This window comes from Triturus cristatus, chromosome 2_1 (genome assembly GCF_964204655.1).
Source record: "Triturus cristatus chromosome 2_1, aTriCri1.1, whole genome shotgun sequence".
NCBI classification, from domain to species: domain Eukaryota; kingdom Metazoa; phylum Chordata; class Amphibia; order Caudata; family Salamandridae; genus Triturus; species Triturus cristatus.
In genome coordinates this window covers 422,169,552-422,194,359 of record NC_140581.1, presented here as the reverse complement: position 1 = coordinate 422,194,359, position 24,808 = coordinate 422,169,552, and the positions used below count along the sequence as shown (strand labels likewise).

Sequence of the window (24,808 nt, the reverse complement as noted above, 5' to 3'; positions counted from 1 at the left end):
TTTACCTACATAGGCTATGGTGTCTGACTGTCCTGCGGGCAGTCCTGACCCTTCCTCCTCGTTTTGTTCGAACTCGTCTACCGCTAATCTTTCTTCGTGTAGGCGTTCTATTTCTTTACGGATCTTTCGACACATGGCTATTATACAATTTTGTTTATCATGTCTACCTTCTGATATATTCTGGCTCCATCTGGTAAGAATTTGCATTGCTTCCGGGTCTACCCCCGGTCGGTCTTCATTTCTGATCACACAATTTATGAGGAAACGTAACAGTTCCCCCTGTATCTCCACTTTCTGATAATCCATAGCTCTGTTAATACATTCTGGATCTCGCCCTGTTTGGACAAAATGGTATATTTTATCTAGATGCGCAGTCATTCCTGGTAACTTCCCTAAGTACACTGCGGCTCGTCTGATACGCAATGATGCCAGGATCATTTCGTCCTCTTTGCCGGGCACAGGGTCATATCTGCAATCTATAAGAAGTTCCTTAAGCGTACGGGCATTTATGAGTTTGGGGGTACGTGAATGTGCTGACTCTTGAAAAGTAAGTTTATTTATTCTGGGTGGCGTAGAAAAAATGTTACTAGCACCTCCCGTAGCCCCATCTGGGGTGTCGGGTGTGAAAGGATTCGTTGAACGTGACACAGCAACTATAGGTGTGGACACAGCTATAGAAGCAGCTGTAGGAACAGATGTAGAAACAGATGTGCTTGCCGGAACTTGTGACACAATCTGTTGCTGTAGGGATACGGGTACTGGATCTTGGCGTTGAACCTCCCTGGTATGCGGTCTATGTGGGGCGGAATTAGCATACTCGGGAGCTGCGTCATCTAAATATGAGGAAAGAAAAACATCTTCTGCGGTTCTAGGATGCCCCTTAGGATGTACCTTTATTGGGAATAATGGGGTTGGCAAGTCTTTCGGTATCTCTGGAGTAGCCTTAGGTAATCCTTCGGCCAGAAGGGGATACATACCATTCATAAGGGCATTTCTTTGTCTGTCTACTTGTTCTGATTTCACTCGGATACCTTCCTCAATTAATAGATTTTCTCGAACTTTATTTGAACTCTCTTTATTCTTCTCTTCCTGTCGGAGTGCTTTTTCTGTACGTCTATGAGATTCTTTACGCCATAACTCAACGGCATCTTTCTGTGACTGTCTGACTTTCCTTTTCCATAACTCTTCTTCTACTTTCATGATGCACTCTGCATCCCAGGTTCCCGCTGTGGGCCACCTCTGACTTTCTGGTAATTCCTTGGTGTAGTCTACCCATAAATCAAGAAATAATATAGCGTCTAAGCCATGTTTATGATACATGAAGTACCCTGGAGTGTCCCTAGGAGGAATAGGAACGGCTTCTTCGAGTACCCCTTTTCTTGTAGTGATCTGTCTTAGTTTCGAAAAGAGCGGCATATTTGAGAACTGATCTGATACTTAATCTTGAACACACTTAGTACAAAAGCACAATAATGAACAACCATTCATACCACAATATGCAGGACGTTTAACACATTAAACATTAAACATTAAACATTTTTTTAACCTTTAAAATAACCAACAATGATGATCGTCTGCATAACTAATCACCAAGCATAATTCTTTGACAATAACTAGATACTTCGGAATACTTGATATACTGCTAAACAGTACATATACACTGCTAAAACAGTGCAGACCGGATTTGTGTACCCAAACCCGTCTTGACCGGCACAACCTATGTGCACGTCAGAAATGCCTCCCCAGCAATGGTACTCACCGGGTAGCTTCGGAAACGGAAGGCCTCGGAGACTGAACTTGGACCGGACTGGACTGGACTGGACTCGTTGGAAGCTGGACTTGACTTCGAACTGGTGGGCCTCTGTATACCTCGGATCTTGCTCTCTCAGCTAGGCTCTGGTCGGGATACTTCGCACTTCTCACCGCCTCGTCTGGGTGTTGATCGCAGCCTCAGTCGCCCCCGCTTGACCGGAGGGAGATACAGGAAATCCTGCTGGTACGCGTTATTGTCCGTCCAGCTGTGGCAGGAGACCGGGCCTGCAACTCACCGCCGGCGCGTGAGATGAGAAAGTGTCCCTGTTCGGGCGCCATTCATGTGGTAAATAAAATTCATTACCGGGACTTAATTTGATACGGAAACATAATAAAATAGCTCAGTAAAATGAGAGGCAGAATCCGTGGTATTAGAGGTTCGGAATGGGCTTTATTCCAATGATCGATTATAATCGGTTGCTCCAAGTTCCATCACCACGAAGGTTCAGGAAGTGAAGTACATACTTTATTGACAAGAAATGACTTTTATAGTACATACATTACAATGAAGCGAATGCAGTAGGCGTAACAATTGATAAGGAAAATGACGATTCATATGCGTAACCGAAAATGGGTGTAATAAGGAGTAAAAAGGAACATAATTGGTTATGATGTCATATATAGGTGGATCTATAAGATAATACTTGGCATAGATGCGCGCGCAGCAGCATGACGTGTGATTGACGTGCAACTAGGGGGTGAAGGGGACTTGACATTTAGCTCTACATGTGGAGACGAAAAGTCTGGGGGGTCAAGTCAACCTAATCCCAAATCATATCTAACATCCTATGTTTAAAGAACTATGTTATCCACAAAAGAAGGACTCTCGGACAGAATCTATTCTATACTGACTGTGCGTGCGTGTACAAGCGTCTAAGTGTCTACACTAAAATGCGAGGGGGTAGGAATATTCCATGGTAACAGGACTATGAATTACTTGCATAAAGACAGAGAAGCCGAGCCATTGCTCGGTAGCTGGAAGAATGTTTATTTAAACTACTAGACAGGAATGCATCGGCTAAGGGGTGAAGCAGATAACTCGAAGGTGAAATACAGTTCTTGGCAGAGAATAGGCTGATGTCAGGCTTCGTGAGCCGCGCAGAGAATGAGACAAAGTTCATGGTCACGGATGCAGGCTCAGACTGGAGTTTTCAGAGGCAGAAGGCAAGAAGAGTTTGACGACAGAATCAGGGCCTACTTGCCTGGACTGTAAAATGGCATAGGTGAACCATATAAAGCCGGTGGCTTTTCATACTTAGGAATGGAATATCCGGCCTATTCATGGCGGATCTGACAGAGGACATGTTGACGGTGGACGCACATGTGTTTGCGTCTTCATAACTGGAACTGGAGGAAACATACATGTACTTGTAATATGCACATAGAACCGTTGGGGTCCAAGATAGGGGACATAACTGACCAGAAAAATCCATATTTCCACACAATGACACTCTGTCCTCCTCCGAAAGGGAAGGCAGCGCGATATCCCTGAGCAGGGCGTGGGAATCCTCTTCAGAGCGGGAGGACACCGGGGAATACACCCCACGGAAATAGTCTGCAAAGCAGGAGACAATTTCTTCTGGTTCAGTGACACACACACCATTCTGTTTCTCAATCAACGGGACAACTCGACTCGCTCTCTCCTTTTTGTCCAGCCATGCAATCAATTTACCAGCCTTATCACCCACATCATACAGTCTCCCCTGTTGCTCTCTACTGAGGCCCCTGGCCGCCTCCGTGACGAGGGCCTTATAAGCCGCTTGCTTGAGTCGGAGAACATGTAATTTGTCATCCGTCACCCCACATTCTAGATCACCCTCCAACTCGGTTATCTCAGCTTCAACACGAGTCACCTCCTCCCGCTCGCGCCTCCGGGAATGGGAAATAAGGGACAAGGCCTCTCCCCTGAGTACCGTCTTGAACGCCTCCCACAATGAGATCGCCGATGACACAGACCCCACATTCTCGTCAAAGTAGCGCTTAAGGGGTTTAACCAGCTCTGCGCGAATGATGGGGTCACGCAGGTACCAGGGATTAATCGGGACCACCCTACCCTCTCCCCTCGGAAGAATATCAAAGCGCAACAAGAGTGGGGAGTGGTCCGAAATACCCCGTGCCAAGTGGCGCACCTCCCCTATCCTCCCAACGTGCGCCGCCGGAACCAGGACATAATCTAGCCGTGAGAGACTACCATGAGCCCCTGAATGGAAGGTGTACTGTAGCTGCGTGGGATGTTTCAAACGCCAACAATCCACCAGCCCCAAGGTATCCAAGAGGCCAGACAACCATGCCTGGGCATGGGGGAGATCCCTAGGGGGGTGACGATCCACAGTTCCGGAAACCACAGCATTAAAGCCCCCCCCACCACTAGAATCCCCTCCGGAAGGGCAAGGAGGAGGCGCCCCAGATCCGCGAGTTCTTAACCATAATGCCCACACCCCTTGAACCAGACGTGAAGCCCGAATGGGCCACAAGGCGGTAGCCCCGTCAATTTATGGCACAAAAGGAGTTGCCAATGAGGTGTGTCTCCTGCAGAAAAACTATATCGGGCGAAATTCGCTTCAAGAACTGCAGGACCACACCTCGTTTTATCCTGTCCCCCAATCCATTAACATTCCAGGACAACAGACTCAGTCCCCTACCCCCCATCATAAACAGAAGCCATCACTCGTCCCCCAGAGAGCACTTTAGAAATAACACAACGATGCTTTTGCCTTGTGGTAGAAACGAACAACACCCCACCCCAACCCACCCACCCCAACGAAACTCCTCCCTCCCTGCACCCCTGCATGAGCCCAGACAGCCCCCCCAACTTGCAGTGTGCCTGTCGCCCCTATATAGTGAAACTAGCTAGACCCCCTAGAGGAGGAAAGAGTACCCCTTCTAGACCCCACACAACCTCCAAGGGAGGGTAAAGAACAAAGACAGAAGCTTGGTCGAAAGTGGCATCATAGTCGTCCAGAGTGAGGCCCAATATCAACCCCTCAGTCCCGATCCAGTGGGCCGTCTCCTCCCGCCGCCGCCCCCCCCCCCCACCATCTCGAGCACTACCCCCAGACAGAGTGTCCAGCCAGTCCCCGGCCGCTTCGGGACGATCAAAAAAGTGCGTGCGACCATCCACCTCCACCCGCAGCTTGGCCGGGAAGAGCATGCCATATTTTAAGTTCATGTGCCGAAGCCGGCGCTTAACACCCAGGAAACTCAGTCTCTGTTTCTGGACCGCTTGAGTGAAATCGGGATAAAAGTTCACCTCCATATTTTCCAGCTTAATCGGCCCTTGCAGTCTGGAGGCTTGCAAGATCGCGTCCCTGTCCCGAAAGTTAAAAATCCGGGCAATGAGAGGCCGCGGAGGGGCTCCGACCTTCGGCCTTCCCCCGGGAACTCTGTGGGCCCTCTCCACGGCAAAAAATTTACTCAGTCCCCGAGGCTGGAGATGGGTAGCGATCAGGTCCTCTACAAAAAGATCCGCCGCCGCTTCCTCCCGTCCCTCGGGTACTCCGATGATGCGGATGTTATTCCTCCGGGCCCGACTCTCGGAATCTTCCAGGCGCCGATCCATAAGCGCACTCGCCTGACGAAGTCGGTGCACCTCCGTTTGGAGGGCCGCCACCTCAGTCGTGAGGCCCGACGCGGTGTGGGCCAAAGAATCGACCCGGTCGTTGGTCTTGGAGAGATCAGCCCTCACCAGGTTGACATCAACTAGGACCGCGTCGATTTTATGGGCTAAGGTGTCAAACCGCTGGCCCACCGAGGCCTGCATCTCAGCAATGGCGCCCATGACGTCTTGCAGAGTCAACTCTGTGGGCAAGTCCGGGGCATCCGGGGGCACTCAGAGGACTTGTGCGGTCCACCGGGAGATCCTTTCGGGAGGGTGTAGCGGTCCATGATGTTGGCCTGATGTGCGGCGCCACGCCGGGCCGACTTGGCCTTCAACCGATCGCCATCTTGTTTCGTGGCCATCGTCGCGGGTCTCACACCCTCACCAGCCACGCAGTAAAAGGCAAGCAATCAAGGCCACGGGCTCCGGGGGGTCACCCCAGGACGGCGGAGCGGGCCACAGCAGGCAGGCAGGCTGGGTCATCCAGCGAGGCCACCCCAACTCAAAGAGCGCCGCGATCCCACTTGCAAAGACGGCAAGGGGGCGCGAAAGTGAAAGTGAAAGTGCGGGGTACGCGACTCGCCAGGCCCAGCCCGCCGTTGTTGTTCACTTTGCCACCGGGTCGCCCCCAAACGCGAGTCCGGGGTCAGGAGCGAAGGAGGCCGCAAACTTCAATCGGTGCTCACTCCGGCACCCGAGGTCCGATTCGAAAACAGGAAACGGGTACCACCTCGGCTCAGGCTCACCGACACAGTCCCCTCAACCGATGCAGGATGAAGACAGGATAAACGTAGGAGGTCGCGGAGGTCCTCGGGAGCCTCGCACCTACGCGGCCATCTTGGTTGCGCGCTAGGCTCCTCCCCTCAAGTATTTTCTTTTTAATTAACATTTTAACAACATACATTGCAGTAACAGCATCTCAAAAAACAGCAGGCAAGGGGGAAGGGAAGAGAGAGGGGGAGAAGAGATCCGGTATAGAAATCACAGCTGATATGAGAAACGGATCACCAAAATTAAAATCTGATTAGTACATATTAGCAAGACACCTTGAATAACAATCCTAGTACACCGCTTGAGGATGCAAGGCAAGTGATACAGGTATCCTGAACATGTCGGGTTATTGGGTCATCAGGCAAAGGTGTAGGATGGGACTGCATAATTGTTCGATTTCCCTTGAGCTGGCTGCTCCTAAATTTCCATTCTGGGAAACACATCACAGCGCTACCCACACTTTAGGGGGGGGGGGTTGTGGCCCCTAAGCGTAAATATGTTAGAAATGGTTCCCAAATGACTTTAGGTCGACTTTGTGGAGGCATCAACTCCCAATATTGAGCCATCTGCTCCTGGCAGTGCAACGCATCTTGCAGCCACAAGGTGACCCAGGGGACCCCCTTCCACTCCCAGTGTTTAGCAAGCTGACGTTTGGCTAACAGTAGCAGTATGGCTGTGATACGACGTGAGGATGATGGCAAGTCTTTAACATAGCCCAGGAGGCTCTCTAGTGGGGTAAAAGGGATCTGGTATTCCGTGATTTGCTGGATCGTAGAATTTGTCTCCCGCCAGTAATCCATTATCTTAGGGCATTCCCAGGTCATGTCACAGCTTGAGGTGTCGAACACCTCGCACACTTTGCCTCCTCGCTGAGCCCCATATGTTTCAACTGTGTGGGTGTGCGATGTAATCTGTGCATAAACTCAAAATGTATAAGGCGCAGTCTGTAATTGGGTGATAAACCCGCAGTCTGCGCACAGCAATAAGACCATTGGTTGGCAGTTATGGAGGGTCTGTATCTAGTTGCCACTGAGTGAGCGCTGTGGGCGCACATACTGGCGCCTTATCCTGCATCACTCTGTAGAGTCTAGTGTCTAGTTTACAATGAGAGGTGTTGGTGAGCATATGTTCAAGAGCATGTGTTGTTGGTGGGGGTGCTGCGAAGGTAGTATAGCTTGCGCGATACGTGGTGCGGATTTGGGTCTAAAGGAGCGTGTCCAACAGGGTGGGCTTCGGAGTGTCGGTTGGCACAGGTATGGGCATAAAGTGGCCATTCAGGTACAGATCAGCATACCATCGTCCATCAGTACCAGCAACATGGGTTTACTCGCAATAGGGATAGAGGGAGCATATAAGCAGTCAAGGGATGCTTGTCGCCGCATTCCATCCCACGCCCATCTTACACACTCCACGGTGTCCTTAGGTGCCATGGTGGGTCTGTAAGGTTGGTATAGCGCTCTGAAAAGCTGGACTAGAGATGTCAAGTCTGCCTCCACCGCAGTGTGTGGTTGGAATTTTACCGGGTACAGCCAGAAATGTAGGTATTGGCCCTGTGCACATAACACCTACAGCTTCATGTCTGGAGCGTTAAGGCTGCCATGATGAAATGGCAGCGTAAGGGTTTCCCATGCTATTCTGGGATGTTTGCCTGCCCAAGCTAGGGATATCAGATTGCATCTCTGACATTTAAAAAACTGCTGCGTGAGCGGAATGGGGAGATTGAGGAAGAGGTATAAACATTTAGGTAGCACCACCATCTTTGCGATGGCCAAGCACCCAGTTAACGAGAGGGGGAGGCGATTCCAAATCAGTATTTTCTCTCCAAGCCAGGAGATGGCCTTACCATAGTTGGCCTGCAATAGTTCATCCTTGTCCCGGCTCAGCCACACACCTAAGAATCTGACTGGTTCTGACGCCCATTGTAGCACAAATCCAGTTTCAAACTTCCCGGTGCTTTCGGTGAGAGGGAATATAACCACTTTAGCCCAGTTTATTGTTATGCCTGAGATTCCCCCAAACTTAATGACCTCCCTAATGACACAGTCTAAATTATCCCGGGGGTTCCTAATGTACAGTGCGATATCTTCTGTATTACCTCCTCATATGTCCTTCTCGTCCTAGTCCTTACAATGTGAGGCAGTCCTGCCTCACGGCAGGCCAATTCAAAACGGTAGTGTTTCTTTTATTTCTACCATATAAGCGCCTCCCACCCACCCACCACCATGCCTGTTTTTTTCCTGTCTGACACGGCGGTCGGAGTGTTGGTGTTTGCTGTGCCGTGTATGTTCCTGTTACTGCTGGTTCGTGCAGGGGGGCTTAATGTGCGGTGATTTTTTTTTCCCGCTCTTATGTTTATTCTGTGTGCACGTTGACCTTACCAGTGTTCCAGTCAGTTGTGTTCCTGCTCCGTTGACTGAAGGTGCTCCCAGGTGCATGGCGGGGCCGCGGAGCTTTTCTCTGCGTTCTGTCTTTGGGTCATTCCGATGCTGAGGTGTCTAGCAGCGTCCGGCTCCCGCGGCCATAGTCTCTGTTTCTATGGCTGTGGGGGAGGCAGCAGGCCTGTCCTTTTTGGCAATTCTAAGTCTTGTATTGCTTGAGACCTTGTTGCCTTCTGACAGTATTTATAAATTTATTTTTATTTTCAATAAAATAACAATCAGGAGGCACAAGGTCAAAGCATATAGACATCCAGATATTCCATCTTATATTCAACTTGGTTTTTTAAAACATCTATCGATTGGGTTTTATCAGTGTGTCATCTCACACATGCACGTAATACCTCATAAGCAAATCACAGTATTCTGTTACACATATCTTCTTCATATCATTCCTTCAGGGTCTTGTGGTATAAGCAGTAATGTGCATAGCTCTCCCCTGTATATGTTCCATCCTTTCCACAGCCGTATCAATTTTTTCCCTTCTGACAGTATTTAATAGAAGTTGCTGGGCACTTCCAAGTTTATTCTGTGGATTCCTGTGAGGTGTTTATTCTTCCCGCTTCTGCCATGGGGGACGAGGATTCTTCTCCGTTGCCTGCAAAGTGTTTGTCCAAGAGGAATAATGTACAGGAACTGCAGGAGGACGACCTCTTGCAGATTTCCAGGTCTGATTTGCAGGAATGAATTAATTATTCTGTGCAGGTTGCGCTGCTTGAACTTTCTGCTAAAAAGTCTAAGGTGGAGGAAGATGAGGCCATTGACAATTCCCCTAAGGGGATGTATATCCAGGGGAAGGTTTTTTCAGACATGTTGGTCCATATTCGTGAGGTGCTGTTTTTTTTTTTTTCTTCTGAATTTTGATCCTAAGTCGATGACTGACTGATAATGGGTTTTACTCCAAGTATAGTACCTCAGTGGTGAATGACCTGCCCTTTCATGATGTCATTAAGGACATTCTGGCTAAGGAATGGCTTGAGGTCGAAAAGCTGGGAATTCCTTGCTTTTTGGGAAAAAGGTATCGCCTGGCGGAGTTTGATGCTCAGTTTCATCAAGTTCCTAAAGTCAATTCTATTTGGTCCTCCATGGCTTCTTCTTTGTCTCCGGAGGTGGCTTCCCTTGCTGACCCAGGTGGAGTCCGCTCTGGAGCATTCTTATGCTGCTTCTCATCTTGGGGTTTGGGCTAGCACTTACTCTGCCTATGCATCGCAGTTCCTTATCAAGGATTTCGAAAAGTTGTTTGACTGTCTTCAGATCAGGGGATCCCACTCCTATCTTGGCGCAGATGGGGGTCTTGGCTCAGTTTCTGTCCGATGTGAATTTTGATACCCTGTGGGCCTTCTCCTCGGCTGCCGGGGCATCGGTAGCTGGTCGGAGGTCTCTCGGGACCAAGCCTTGCTGTCTTGACGCTGCTCAGAAGTCCTTGATTCATAAACTGCCTTTTGATTGTCCGTGTCTTTTTGGGGATGATTTGAAAACTATGGTGCAGCGATCTGTGGAAACAAAGACCTTGTTGAAACCTTATCAGAGTGTGCAGAAGAAGTCCTTTTTCCATAAGGAAGGGTTTCAGGGTGCTCTGTCTTCTTCTCAGCGCTTTCGTGGTCGGGTCCGTGGCCAGGGAGCTGCTTTCCATTATAAATCCCGGCCTCAGCAGGAGCAGCAACAGCAGCCCCAGGGTGCTGGATAAAAGTGACTATGCCAAGGTGGGGGCTCGGCTCCATTTGTTCCTGCATCATTGGTCAAGTCTGATTTCCGACCAATGGGTCCTGTCTGTCATCGAACTGGGTTACCAGATAACTTGCCAGGGCCCTCCCCCTTTGGACTGTTTTCGGGTTACCCCATTGTCAAGAGACCTCGTGAAAAGGTCTGCCATGTTGTCAGGTGTGGCGCTATTGCTGTCAAAGGGCACTGTTGTCCTGGTTCCGGTGGCGGAGTGGGGCCTGGTGTTCTATTCAACTCTGTTCCTGGTCCCAAAACCCAATGGTTCCTTCCACCCAATTCTGAATCTCAAGTCCGAGAACAAATTGGTGCGGCTGGATCATTTTTAGATGGTCACCTTGCAATCCGTCATTCATCTCATCCAAAAGGGCCATTTTTTTTGGCTTCTCTGGACTTTGAAGACGCCTATTTTCACGTTCCTGTCCATCTGAGAAGTCAGCGGTTCTTGAGATTTGCAGTGAACTGGGTCCATTACCAGTTTCGGGTGTTGCCTTCCGGCCTCTCTACTGCTCCCCGGACTTTTACCAAGGTTTTGGCTCCTGCTGTTGGGGTTTTGCAGCTTCAGGGTTCCTCTGTGTTTCCTACATATTGATGATTGCTTGGTCTCTGCTTCCTCAGGCTCTTCTGGTAGTCGAGGCAACAATGGCCATGTTCCAGGGTCTGGGGTTCAAGCTGAATCTGGCGAAGTCTTATCTGGTCCCTGTGCAGAGACTTATGTTTATCGGGGGACTTTTTGACACCTTTTTGGGGTGGTGTTTCTCCCTCCTGCTTGGATCTCTACCCTACAGACTCCTCTCCAGGACCTGCTGTGTCGCCCCTCTGCCCTGGCTCGGGTTTGGTTCTGGGTCCAGGGGTTGATGGCTGCCACCACGGCTGTGGTTCCTTGGGCTCGACTGTACCTCAAGCCCTTGGTGAATCATCTGTTGACTCAGTGGGATACCTCCCGTGCAGATTACAAAGCTCTGGTTCCTCTCTCCTCTCTCCTCTTCTGGTTCAGGATTTGGACTGGTGGCTTTGCACTCCCAATCTGGAGAAGTGGGTGTGTTTTCAACTTCCTCCTCCCCTCCTGTTTATAACGGACGCCAGTCTTTGGGGATGGGGGACCACGTTTGGGTCCTTGGAGGCCAAGGGTCAGTGGTCTCGGGCAGACGGCACTCGTTCCTCAAATTGGCGGTAGTTGACAGCCATTTGGCAGGCGATGCTGTTCTTTCAGGTTTCTCTCCGAGGGGCGAATCTGTTGGGTTCGTCCTGACAATAAGGTGGTTCGTTGTTACTTGAACCGCCAGGGGTGGACCCGGTGCGCGTCTCTGAATCTGGTGGCTTCCATGATTTGTGCCTGGGCAGAATCTCACCTGTTGGCTTTGAGGGCCGTTTACGTTCAGGGGCACCTGAACTTTCATGCGGACAGCTTGAGCCGCAACCTTTTGTCCTCCGTTCTGTTCCTCTGTTCCGGTACCTTTGTCTTCGGTTCAGGACTCCCTGCATCGATCTTTTTGCTTCCCCTCACAACTCTCTTCTCCCTCAGTTCTGTTCTGAGGTGATTTGTCCTCCGGCTTAGTCTGTGGATGCACTCATATCCTTGGCCCACGGGCCTTCTGAATGCCTTGCTTCCAATTCTCCTCCTCCCCAGGGTACTACAGAAGATTCGGGGGGAGAGGGTGTCTGTACTCTTGCCCCTTTTTGGACTCGCTGCCTTTGATTTCCACTGCTGATGCAGCTGACAAGGGGCAGGTTCGTCCGGCTTCCCGTGGTTTCATCTCCACTTCAGTTCCCTCTTCTGTCTTTGCCTCGTCTTTGTCGCTTAAATCCAACGGCCTGGCTCTTGAAAGGCTAACATTGGAATCTTTGGGTGGTTGTTTTTTGGTGGCCTGTGCCATTCAGCAGTCATGTAGGCCTTCAACCCTTAAGAGCTATGGTAAGCATTGGGGTTCTTTTGTCTCTTGGTGCTCCTCTCATGGTGTGATTCCTGTCCCAAGACCCTTCCCCTTCTACTTTGTCTGCTCATTGGGCTGCGGTTTGGGCATGTAGGAGTCCGGGGGCTTCCTTGGGGGTTACTCCTTTGGCGAGTCTGCTTCTGTGCAGTTTTCGGCATCTTTGTCCGGTCGCTCCTGTGATTGTGTCTTCTTGGGATTTGTCAACTGTTTTGAGGGGTCTGCAGTTGCCCCCTTTTGAGTACTTGTTGGAGTCAGATTTATCATGGTTTTCTGCTAAGGTAGCATTTCTGTTGGCCATCACCTCCGCTAGGCGGTTGGGTGAGTTAGGTGCTTTGCTTGTATCCTTTCCTTATTTGCAGTTTCTGCAGGAGCAGGACAGGGTGTTTTTGTGGCTTGACCGACCTTTGCTCTCTAAAGTCTCCTCCAAATTCCATTTACAGCAGGAGGTGGTTATTCCTGATTAGCCTGGGGATGGGGATACGCTTATTCCTTCGGCCTTGGATGTTCGCAGGGCCCTTCAGGTTTACCTACAACATGCCCTGGGGTTTTGTCATTCTCCTGCCCTGTTTGTCTCTTGTGGGGGTGTGACCAAGGGGAAGAAGGTATCTACTTCCACCATCAGTCGGTGGGTGCGTTTGGCCGTCTGCCAGTCCTATAAGTCTGTGGGTCTACCTCCTCTGTCTCAAGTCTAGGGGCGTTCGACGCGTTCTGTGTCCGCTTCCTGGGCTGAGGCGGCAGGGGTTCCTATCCTGGAGATTTGTAGAGCAGCTACTTGGCAGTCGCATTGTATGTTTGTCCGGCATTATCTTCTTGATGTTTTGCATGCTTCTGTGGATAATTTTGCTGTTGGCGCCTTGAACGCTGCTGTACCTTATTCATTTGTTTGATTAAATGTTTTGTACTTTTTCATGGATTCCTGGTGTCCTGCGTTTGTCTTCATGGTTTTTCTGCCTGTGAGGTCCTCACATTGTAAGGACTGGGACGAAGAGAACATATGAGGGGGTAATGTTTTGTTACTTACAGGTAATCTTCATTACCTGGATTAAGGTCCTCCTTGTCCCAGTCCTGTTCCCTCTCCCCACTGGGTTTGTGTCTGGACTTGTTGATAATGGGCATGGGGGTGGGTGGGAGGGGCTTAAATGGTAGAGAAGAAAGAATCACTAACGTTTTAAATTGGCCTGTTGTGAGGTGTCACTGCCTCACATTTTAAAGACTGGGACGAGGAGGACCTTAATCGGGGTAATGAAGATTACTGGTAAGTACCGAAACATACATAGATACCAGAACTCCACACACTCGAAATCGGATCCCCCTGTGAGCATGGTGCTGGCGTAATCGAGCTGCCAGGGGTTCCATGGCTATGGCAAAAAGGAGAGGTGACAAAGGGCATCCCTGCCGTATGTCACGTGTGACTGGGAACGGATCGGAGAGTATATCATTTACACCCAGTCTAGCTTTGAGGGCAATATATAATAATTTAAAGAGGTTCAGGAAACGCAGACTGAACCCTAAATGCTGTAGGAGCTGGAATAAAAAGGGCCATTCCAAGGAATCGAACACCTTAATGGCGTTGAGTAGGAAAGCGTCTGCAGCCACCATGGGGTCCACGCCATGCATGACCGCAAACAAAGTGTAGAGGTTGTGTGCAGTTGATCGATCAGGTACAAAGCCTGACTGATCCGGACGGATCATGTCAGAAAGAAGTGGGGCCAAGCGATTGGCAAGAAGTTTGGCCAGAATTGTATTGCCCACGTTAATCATAGATAGCGGCCTATGAGAGTTACAGGGCGGGGCTGATTTGCCAGGTTTAAAATAGTAACAATGATCGCCTCACGACAGGATGGGAGGAAGTTCCACAGACGATTGATACATAGCTAGAAGATGAGGGGTCAGTGTAGTGGAAAATTCTTTATAAAAATATGTTGTGAGGCCATTGGGGCTGGGGGCCTTGTTAGGCAAACTGCTAATTACATGCAGGACTTCTGCCTCTGTAAACGGGGAGTCCAGATATTGCAGATGTGCATCATTTAGCCATAATAGTTGTATAGATTCCAAATATTCTTTAGTTTGGTCTGCACGAACGTGGGATTTGGTTTGGTATAGTCTGGAATAATAGGCGTCATCATATTTAGTACGACAGAGGGCCCGGTATTGTTCCATATTCTCGTCTGCAATATAGTCATTCGCTATAGAGTGTCTGAGTATTTGGACCAGCGTTTTACTGGGGCGCTCTCCCTCTCCATACCTGCGGGCAGTTGCCTCCAGTCCCAGATAATGTACTTCTCGTTCCGCTTCTTCGTTATATTCTGATAGTTTCGCGCATGCGGGCCATAATGCTTTGGTCTATGTATTGATTAAATTCTTTTTCTGATTTAATGTTCTCGGGTCAGCCTCGAGTCGTGCAAGTCTTGTGCGAATAGTCCTCAAGACCCCCGCTTGTTTCGCAATACAGGCACCTCTTACAACTACTTTAAAAACCTCCCAGAGCACCGAAGGAGACGAGACTGAGCCCTCGTTTGTTGAGAAATAGTTATTGATGGTGGCTCGTATTTCGGATCGAAATACTTGGTCTCTTAGAGCTCCGGCAGGCAATCGTCAGGAGAAGGCGCGCAGGACTACAAGGTGCATCGCCAGTTCTAGTCATTCAGGGGTATGATCAGATAATGTACGGGGCAGTAGCGAGGCGCCGGTCATCCATGTTAGGACCTCTTTCGTGACGAGCCAATAATCTATACGGGAACAGGCCCCCGTCGCAGATGTGGTGCATGTACCTTCTCTACTAGTATTGTGTAAAAAATGCCATATGTCCGTCAGGCTGTGGTCCTGAATCAGGGTGCGTATCTGTGCCACAGCTCTAGGGTGTGGGCGTCGAGAGGTGCTAGACCTGTTCATGTCCAGATTTAAAATAACATTAAAGTTGCCTCTCATAATATCGCCCCCGGTCCTAGGTTAACAGTGTGTCACCATACTTAGCTAAAGAATTCAGGGCAATCAGTGTTAGGCCCGTATATGCACGCAAGTATTATTGAATGCTTGTGTAGTGTACCGGCCAGGAGAATGAATTGACCTTTGGGGTCTGATTTTTGCCTGCGTAAGTCTCCATGGTATGTTTTTGAGAACGAGTATAGCCGTACCACGCGCATTGTTGGAGTAGAATGATGCATGTGTTTCTGCATACCAGCGAACACACAGGCGAGGCTCTGTTGTGGGGGAAAGATGATGTTCCTGTAGGAAGCATATGTCAATGTGATGTTTCTTGTGAGGTAGGTGTGTACAAGGAAGGCTTTTCGCACATCATTTAGCCCCCGAACATTCCAGTTCAAACATTTAATGCCCGTTGTCAAGGGGCCAAGCAGTGGTGCTGTGCTAGCGGAGGGAGCCTAATGATGGGGATGTAAATACCAAATGTCACTACTCTGCAATGCTGTGCGGGTGTTCTAGTAGTCGATGAGAGAGGGTGCTGCTCAATCCTCTCAGCAACCTAGTGGCGGTAAAAGGGGGAGAGGAGACTTAGAAGATAACCTCCCTTGAAACGTAAATGTGCTCCAACAGGCAGAACAGTAGCCTGTAGCAAAACATAAGCCCACCCTCACCCACTCCAACCCCTAAACATGGTTGAGAATCTCCCATCCACCCCCCACCCTCCCCAAAACTCCTCATTGTACTTCACAGGTGGCAATAGTATGAACGGTGTTCCAAGCGATGAAATCCCAAGTCATTTTCATCTAGGTGCGGGCCATCAATCAGACTCGAAGGGCTTTTCAGGGAGGCGGATGCAATGCTTTTAGCAAGTTTAAGTGCCGCCTTAGCATTAGTAAAGTGGTGGGTTTTCCCCTTGGGATGACCCACAGCTTATCGGGATAGAGGAGGGTGTATTTGACCTCCACCTGCTGTAGGAGTTTAACAGGTTGAAGTCTATTCGAACATCTTGAACAGCGATAGTAAAGTTCCGGTAGAAAGAGATTGTTACCCCCATATTGTATCTCGCTGCGCTCTCTCGCCTGGCGCAACACAACAGCTTTATCTTTAAAATTTAACAGACGAGCAATTATTGGACGGCTGGGGCACCCGGAGGCGGCGGCGACCCCAGGGGCCTGTGCGCCCTCTCGACAATAAACACTAGAGCGAGAGACTCGCTGAAGAGGTCTTTCAACATGGCAGTGACGTAGTGTTCCATATTGTCGATTGCGGTGGACTCTGGTATGCCCAAGATACGAAGGTTGTTCCGCCTCGAGCGAGCTTCCAAGTCCTCTTTCTTGGCCTTGATGACAGCGAGGACTTCTTCCATCTTCAGCAACTGTTCCTTTGTTGCTGCCTGGGTGTCGTCAATATTAAAGAATCTGGTTTCTAGATGATCTATGCGATCTCCATGTTTATTGACACACTCATTAATTGCGTCTAGAGCTGGGCCATCTGGTCCAGCTTGGTATCAATTGTCTTGAGGCTGGACTTAACATCTGCAAGGTTTGACTTGAGATCCTGGTCCTGGTGTGGCTCCTTAATGGGTGGGTCCGGGGGCGGTATCTGAGACTGGTCCGCTCCAGCCTGGCGTGTGTTCTTGCTTTCAAGTGAAATTTTCACTTGCCGTTTATCATGCTTACCCATTATTAGCTGGTAGGTGTCCTGCTATGCCAACGTTACTGTGAGGTGGCGGCACTCGGGTTCGCAGGGCATCAGACAATTCCAACCAAACTTGGGTACAGCTAACAGTGGTCTAACATCCCACCTCACCTTCAGTGTGCGGGCGCAGGCATCTATATCTTGATCGCAGTTAAAAGGGGAGATGAGGGGCGCTCGACATCTGCGCTGATCTGCCCCATCACCAGACCTCCGGGTGGGGGGGAAGCACACACTCCGATAGCTGGTATGGTGAATGTTTTGCACTTTTCTTTGCAGAGCATACATAACAGGATGAAGTGAATAATCGCCAGGCTACAATTCCAGGCCAGCCCCCTAACAGGTAGATTCCAGGTCTTCCACTGGATATAGGGACGGAGCAACAGTCCAGGCTCCCCATTCCCAAAGGCAGCCCACATGTCTCACAGCGTGTTGAGGCATGGCTTCAGATGGAGTGCCATAAGGGAGCCAGGTCCCAGCCAGAGAGAATGCAGGAGCAACCCAAGCCCAGCTAGCTGTGTGTCCCCCCTGGCGGGCTGCCCCCGCCAGACATGAGCAGGCTGCGCAACGCCAGAAGCGCCCGCTTTCGCCTTGCTGGAGGAATTGGCACACCCATTGCTTGTCTCCTCCGTCAGGCTGTCACGGCTCCTCCAGCCAACATGACCGAGGTCCGGTGCTGCTCCACGCCCCTCTGTTGCAGAGATCAAAGCCTACCAAAGCCCGCACCCCGGACAACGCAGCGTCTAACACTGCCGTCCCGCTCAGGCCGTCCGGATCCCGCAGGAGCCCGCTTGGCTCACCTCAGGTCAGCAGCGCCTCCAATCCGCTGCCTGGGCCTCCAAGACCGCAGCTCGCCTCCTGGTCTCAGTCTGTACCCTGCCACACAACGGAGGCAGCAGGGGTCGGGATCCAAACTTTGCACCTGCCACGTATCCTCCGGGCTCCGCAGGCGGCGGAGGCTGCCGTGGAATGGAGCAGCTGCAATATGGCGGCTTTCAGTCCGAATAGGTGTGGCACTCGTACCTCACGATCGCTGCGATTTAATGCAGGTATGCTCCACTGGAGCAGAGTGAGTGCACCATCTGTTTGCTCACTCGGACCCCCGAGCAGGGTCAGTGTTGTAGGCCAGCTGGCCAAGGATCCCGGAGGATACTACGTCCAGCCAGCAGGGCCTCTCTAGAGAGTGGCCATGTGGCCATTTCGCAGCACAGCCAAGCTCTGCCCCCCCCCCCCCCTTTGCTACAAAGTAATTACTTTAGTGGGAGATTGTGAGCTCTTATTGTTACCGTATCCTTGGCACTCAGGCTTCCGAAATTGTAGCCATCTGCAAAACCTGTGGTTGTTTGTGTTTATCCTGTTCTAGGTGCGGTTCACACACATCATAGACTCTGAAACATTACAGAAGCTATTACTAGTCGCACCTGCAATTATCATTTCCATGCAATATCATCTTGTCATTACTGTGAAATTTTGCGTTTATGGACCTTAGTAGGTAGTACGTGCAGAATGCACAATTACAGCACCTGCTTCTGCTTGATTTTCCCAGTCCTGTTCCAGTTACCAGTCACATTTTCCACCTGCTTTTGAAATCAGTTAATTCCGGTTGCAGTAAAATCTACAAATTTGTAATTCTGTTCTGCTTGAAAACAAGAGTATTAGTCCGGAACTGAATTACCACTGCTTGTGGTCTCCTTGCTGTATATTGCTATTACCGCCTGCTTTTACTGGTCGCTTGTTTCTATTTCACTCAACTGTTATGATTGTGAGAATACGACTTTAGTGTGTGGTTACCTCGCTATAACTGTCTATATTTTTTATGTACTTTATACTTTCCAATGACTACAAATATATTTATTATAAGATATTATTAAAGCTATTGTGGAAAAAAAAGAGAAATCCTTTTGGCTCCATTGAAAGTTAGTTGACTCCAGACAAGACTTATTCTCTTGGCTTTACATAGGCTGCAGTACAGGGAGAGCCAATAGGCAGTCTCACCAGTGGGTTGCAGAGAAAGAAGACTGCAAGTCATTACTGTAGATAGACCTAGACCAGCCAACACCAACTGCTGGTCATGTTATGAGAACAGTAGATACCCATGATGAAAGGAATACCATTTTGGTTGTACTGCTATAATTCAGGAGAGTCTAGCACACTGTTTAAAATCATGTAAACACCTTTCTGGGGACTTGTGATGTGAGTCTACTGAAGTACATAATAAGGCTTTTAGAATGAGAAAATGGGGAGCAGACTGGACCATAGGTATTGCACCAGGGTCTTTATCCTAGAATCTGCTTCAGAATACACACTTGGTGTATCATGCTGGATCTTAAATGCATAAAGCTGTAGCGTTCATACTGCCCGAAGAAACCAAATAGCTACCAGTGGTTTACAAACATACCTGAACTGAAACTTCTCACCCGATATAAAAAGACTAAAATGGTTAGCAGCCTAACACCATTAATTCCTTTTCAGTCACAATGTACCTCCACCATGCTTCCTTCCAAGGAGGCAAGCAAATACTACCTTCCACTTATTCTTCCCTGCAGTATTGGGGAAGAAGTGCACCTAATCTTCACATGCTAGCATCAACAGTTACCATAAATTAATTTTCTTACAAATTTTTTTTTTCCAGTTTTGTTCCACAAACGAACACAAGGAGATGATGGACGGAGCGCTGAAACTTTTCAGATACTCACCCCAGTCACAGATCTGGGTTGAATCCATCAGTTGGTAGTGTATGCCCAGACGTGGGTCCCTTGCTCACTTTGCCACTGGATTCAAGCTAACCTGGCTGATGAAGGGTGTTACCCAGAAACCGGTCCCAGGATGCTTGTTTCCGGGTCAGGGAAGACCTGGCTTGGCAGTTCGGGCTGGACTGTTCCCATGAGGCACCGGGTCAAGACTGGTTTGCATATAGCTGCGTCTGAACTAAGGTGGCAAAGTGAGCAAAAGAATGATAATGGATTCAACGCTCCGTCCATCATCTCCTTGTGTTTACTTTGTTCCACAAACGTCCCATCATCAGCTCATAACCCAAAAAATGATAATTTATCCGTGGGATTCTGAAGAGGAGTATGTCTAAAGACAACCTCTGAAGTCTGCTTGGACTTAGTACCATTTTCAGAAGCTTTGTCAGTCAAGCAATCCCCTTGAAGCTCAAATATCATATGCTCCTTAGTTTTCAGCCTCCGTCTTTTTGTTGTTAAAGCTCACATATCAAATTCAAAGTTTCCTGTACTTCCATCTATACTAAAATTTTATCTTCTAAATATTAGATTATTTCAACCCATATCTTTGAATAAATGGCAAATTGCTCTTTGAAAAACAGCATGCTAAAGCTAAACCGAATGACATAATCTTAACCTGACATAAACTAAGTTAAGATGAGCAGGACCACAAATCCCTGAATGAGAAGAATACAAATACCGGAACTAGATGAGCTATTCGCACATGGACCTGGGAAACTTCAGAGCTCTGTAATTATATCTTCACTTTTGTTTTTTTTGTGCTTTTCCCGTTAAATAATTCCAAGTTAATGTGGCATTTGTAATTACTGTCACTCAATGTTGTGGTGCATTAAATTGATGCCAGTGCTTGTTATGCTTTGTATACTTTTTTGTGCAAACTTTATTGTTCAGCGAACTGCTGGACTTTCACCAGTTTGTTTTAAAGAAGAAAGGGAAAAAGAAAAGAAATTGGCTTGAACAGAAATATTTTCTCAAAAAGCACATTTTGTTTTAATTGTTCCCGGTGCTGAAGTGAACTATTTGTGTGTAAATGTTCTCCTTGTGGAAGAGCAGAATACCATCACTCACAGTGATGTAAGCCAGTGGCTGAAGTGGGTTGAACCGTTGCCTCATGCTTATCTGCTGTAATGGGTGGCAGAAAAATGTGAATGACACAACAGCAGACCAGTAGATGAAGAGGGCTGGCCCAAAGCCTTCATAAGTGTGTATGTATTTATGGCGTGATGTAAATCTGCCCTTGGATTACTAATGCATTCAGCAGATTGAAATTTAGTTGATCTCATGAATAGTCGTAGTTCTGTAGCAAAAGGTACTTGGAGAAGCATTTATCTTTTTTGGTACAGGTGTGTGTTAAAGGTATTTGGCTCAATAGATCCACATCACATTGGAAAATGTTTCCTGTATTATTGTTGACAATGTGAGCTTGATGTGTAAAGAGTACGTTTAAACTGGGATAATCCACAGGTGAGCGAATCACTGCAGTCAGTAAATGAGGCCTTGGTGTCTTGTGTGAAGGAAGAGGTACTGAATGCTTGCAGCAAATGTCAGATGCTGACTAGATTCAACAAGAACACCTTTGACTTTTTCCCCTTGCAATTTTTGTGGCATTCCGCTTTCATGATGGCCGTTCTTTCTTTGTTTTTCTTTCTAGGTTCTTGAATGTGGAGTTTGCGAGGATGTATTTTCCTTGCAAGGTGAGAAAGTTCCACGCCTTCTTTTATGTGGGCATACTGTCTGCCATGACTGTCTTACCCGCCTCCCTCTTCATGGTAGGGCAATCCGATGCCCCTTTGATCGGCAAGTTACAGAGCTAGGTAAGGGAAAAAAAATCACTGCCTATTTATTTTTGGGATTATTTCACTGATTAAAAATAATTTGCGATTTTGAGTATTAACACTTTCTTTAAGACATTTGCTGTATTTTTTGTGTTTGTTAAATCTTTACTAACCATTTTTTCCTCAAATTTGAGTTTGCTTTATAGCAGATGTTTTATAATGTCAAACTGTACACATTATCCTAATAACCTGTAGGCAGTAAAAAAAAAGGTATTTTGCTTGTATAGTTGCTGACTAAAATGTGCAAGTGAGCCGATTATAAGGGGATTTGTAAATAATACAGTCAAGTGAGAAAGAAAGTACACCCTCTCAGTATTCCATCGTTTAATACATTAATATATCTGATGTTCATCTAGTTCTCAAGTCCTAACAGTAGAAAATCTAACCTCGTGTGACATATATACAAATTTCAGTTTGCCATCATTTGTTGGGAATAACGAAATAATACCGGGCAAGGTTGACATATAGTAAGTAATTAATATGATGTAGTAAGAAAGTCAGCAAGTTTTATGTTCCAATGTCAGAGAGAGTCTGTTGTTCTTTTAATGGAATGTCCTTATCTTTAGTTCTTTGACTTGAAGGATTCCTGAAAGATCTAGAAAAAAAAGTTTAGAAGGATGAACTACAGGATGCATTCTCTGTTATTCATTTGATGCCTTATGTAAATTTCCGATTATCTTGCTGATATGGATGTAGAGTAAAAGAAAAGTAGAGGAAGAATAAAGAAAAGGGGAGGATGAGGCGGACATTAGGGTTTCAGGAATATGTCAGATTTTGTGCAGTTTTCAAGCAGGTTTTTAGATACTGTGAGTGGATAGCGAAACTTTAGATTAGTTTGGAGATGCATGAAAGTGAGAGTATTTTGTCTCTGTCATACGATCATGGTGTAAAGCTGATTAAATGTATTTGTCAAGACTACCCCAAAGTTTTCTTGTAGGTGAAATGTGATACACATTGCCCAATACATTTACATGATTGACTGTTGCCCACAATGCATGAGGCGCTAGTTTGAGTTTCCTTCCAGTTGCAGAGTGTATGCTATAGTGTAGAGGCGAGCAAGAAGCTGTTTATCATGTATTAAAGTTATCCAACATTTAATAGTTTTTACTCAAAAAATGTATATGTTTAACTTGATTAAAAAACAAATAACTTGAAGTAAGCATTTTGTCTAGAAGTTGGTGAGTATATTGGAGGTTGATCATCATTGCTTTCCCCCCATTTTTCGTGCTTTTCCCTCGTTTTCATTACTTTGTCCTGCCCCCTCCCCGTTTTTTGAATGCTTTCGCCTTGCCCTTCCCTTTTTTTCACTGCTTTCTCCTTTTTTTCCCCCGTTTTTTGAGTGCCTTCTTGCTTTTCCCTCGCTTCAACTCCTTTCTCCTTGCTTTTTCCTTCTATTCTTTGACTGACCTTAGCTGGAACCCAGTGCCTGGATACCCTCATGAGTGATTAGCCATGCTCTACAAATTAGAAATGATTGATAGATTGATATTACACCGACTTGTAGCAATGCTGTCCTGCTCCCCTGTGTTGGTGCACATCTCTCTTTAAGTCTTGCCAGACCATCTAAATGGAGGTGAAGTCTGGAATTGAACATTTAAAAATTCTGATGCTTTCATTTTTCAGCCATTTACTTGTAGCTTATTGCATATTTGTCCTGTATCAGGACCCACTTTCGGCTTAGCTTTAGCTTTTGTGACAGATAGTCACACGTTTTCTTCTAGAATGACATAGTATAGCTAAAAGTACATTCTGGGCTCTTTCATTGTGAGTAATCCAGGCCTTGTGGCTGCAGAGCAAGGCACAGGTCATCACCCCTCCACTACCATGCCTGATGTCTGTGAGCCTTAGCGGGACCAGGGAGGGTATTGTTGGGGAAAAAGGATTAAAATGAATGAGTAGAGGACTGCATGCTGATTGCAGCAATTGAGTGAGTGTTCTTTTCTAAAGATGGCCGATGCTGTTCGCCTTCTCCAGGTAATGAAGGTCATGTAAAATCTGCAAATCTTGTTAATTAATTCTCTCGTTATTTTAATCCCCATCCATGCATCTTTGGTATAATAAATATATATATATATATATATATATATATATATATATATATATATATATATATATATATTCACTTAAAAAACCATAGGTTTCACACATGTTATAGTTAGCTGGACACTTCACTCGTAAAAAACCAATGAAATTCCCCCGTTATAGTTAGTGCAGGCAACTATAACTCACGCGACCGCAATCCTCTGCTGATGACGTCAGATATTACATCACTGTATTTAGACACTTATTTACCCATGTCTTCTTCCATTAATCTTTAGCTATACATATATTACAAATATTTATTTTTCATAAAGACACATATGTCATCAGTGATGTAATATCTGACATCATCAGCAGAGGATTGCTGTCGCGTGAGTTATAGTTGCCTGCACTAACTATAACGGGGGAATTTCATTGGTTTTTTACGAGTGAAATGTCCAGCTAACTATAACATGTGTGAAACCTATGGTTTTTTAAGTGAATTTGTACGGTTTTTTAAATGCTAAGTTATGTATTTATTAATTTTTTTTTTTTTCAGGTTTTTCACCGTGCGCGCACCGTGCACGCGCTGTGGGCGCTCTGTGCGCTTCGCGCACCGAGCACCCGCGGTTCGCAGTGCGTGCCGTGCAAGCGCGGTGCGTGTACCTCGCAATTTAAAAAAAAAAATTGTTTTTTTCTCCCTTGGGGGTCCTTCTGTGACCCCCTGACCAAGGCTAGGGGGTCAGGAACTGTCCACTCTGCCCCCTTTTCACGTTCTCCACCTTTTTTTTTCACCCCCTCAGACTGCGAGAGACAAAATGGGGGCGACACTTCCTGGTTTCGACCGATTCGAATGTTTACCGACATCTAACAACCAATCGGAACTGCGCTCGCGCACGGCAGGGTGCGCGCACGGTGCGCGCGTATATATATTCGTATGCTTTTAAATGTTATTTTCTCAGGAAATATTGAACAGATTTACACCAGACCTGCAAAAGGCACTTCCTTGACCTTATGGCTACCTGTCTGCCAAATTTCACGTAATTCTGTTCAGCCGTTCGGGCTGTAGCTGCGACTAAAGGTCCTATGGAAAAATGCATGGGGAAAACGTGTTTTGGGACCCCCCCCCCATTTTCTCGGCCCCCGCTTGACGAATCACCCCGAGACTTTCAGGGTAGGAGCTGAACGGAGCGCCCCATTTGTTTTGAAAATTTCGCGAGGATTCGTCAACCGGCGCCAAAGTTATTCAAAATAGAATTTTGAGATTTCCTTTGGAAACTAGGTTGTAACTATAACTATCTACTGGCGACCGCCAGTAGAT

General features: G+C 47.5%; 1 protein-coding gene across 1 annotated transcript in view; it reads left to right on the top strand.

The window, feature by feature from the left end:
• Positions 1–24,808, top strand: part of TRIM23 (tripartite motif containing 23) — a 536,318-nt gene that overhangs the window by 44,925 nt on the left and 466,585 nt on the right. Inside the window, exon 2 of the mRNA XM_085631767.1 lies at positions 21,285–21,447. Coding sequence (XP_085487893.1) covers positions 21,285–21,447 — 163 coding nt within the window. The remainder of the gene's footprint in view (positions 1–21,284; positions 21,448–24,808) is intronic.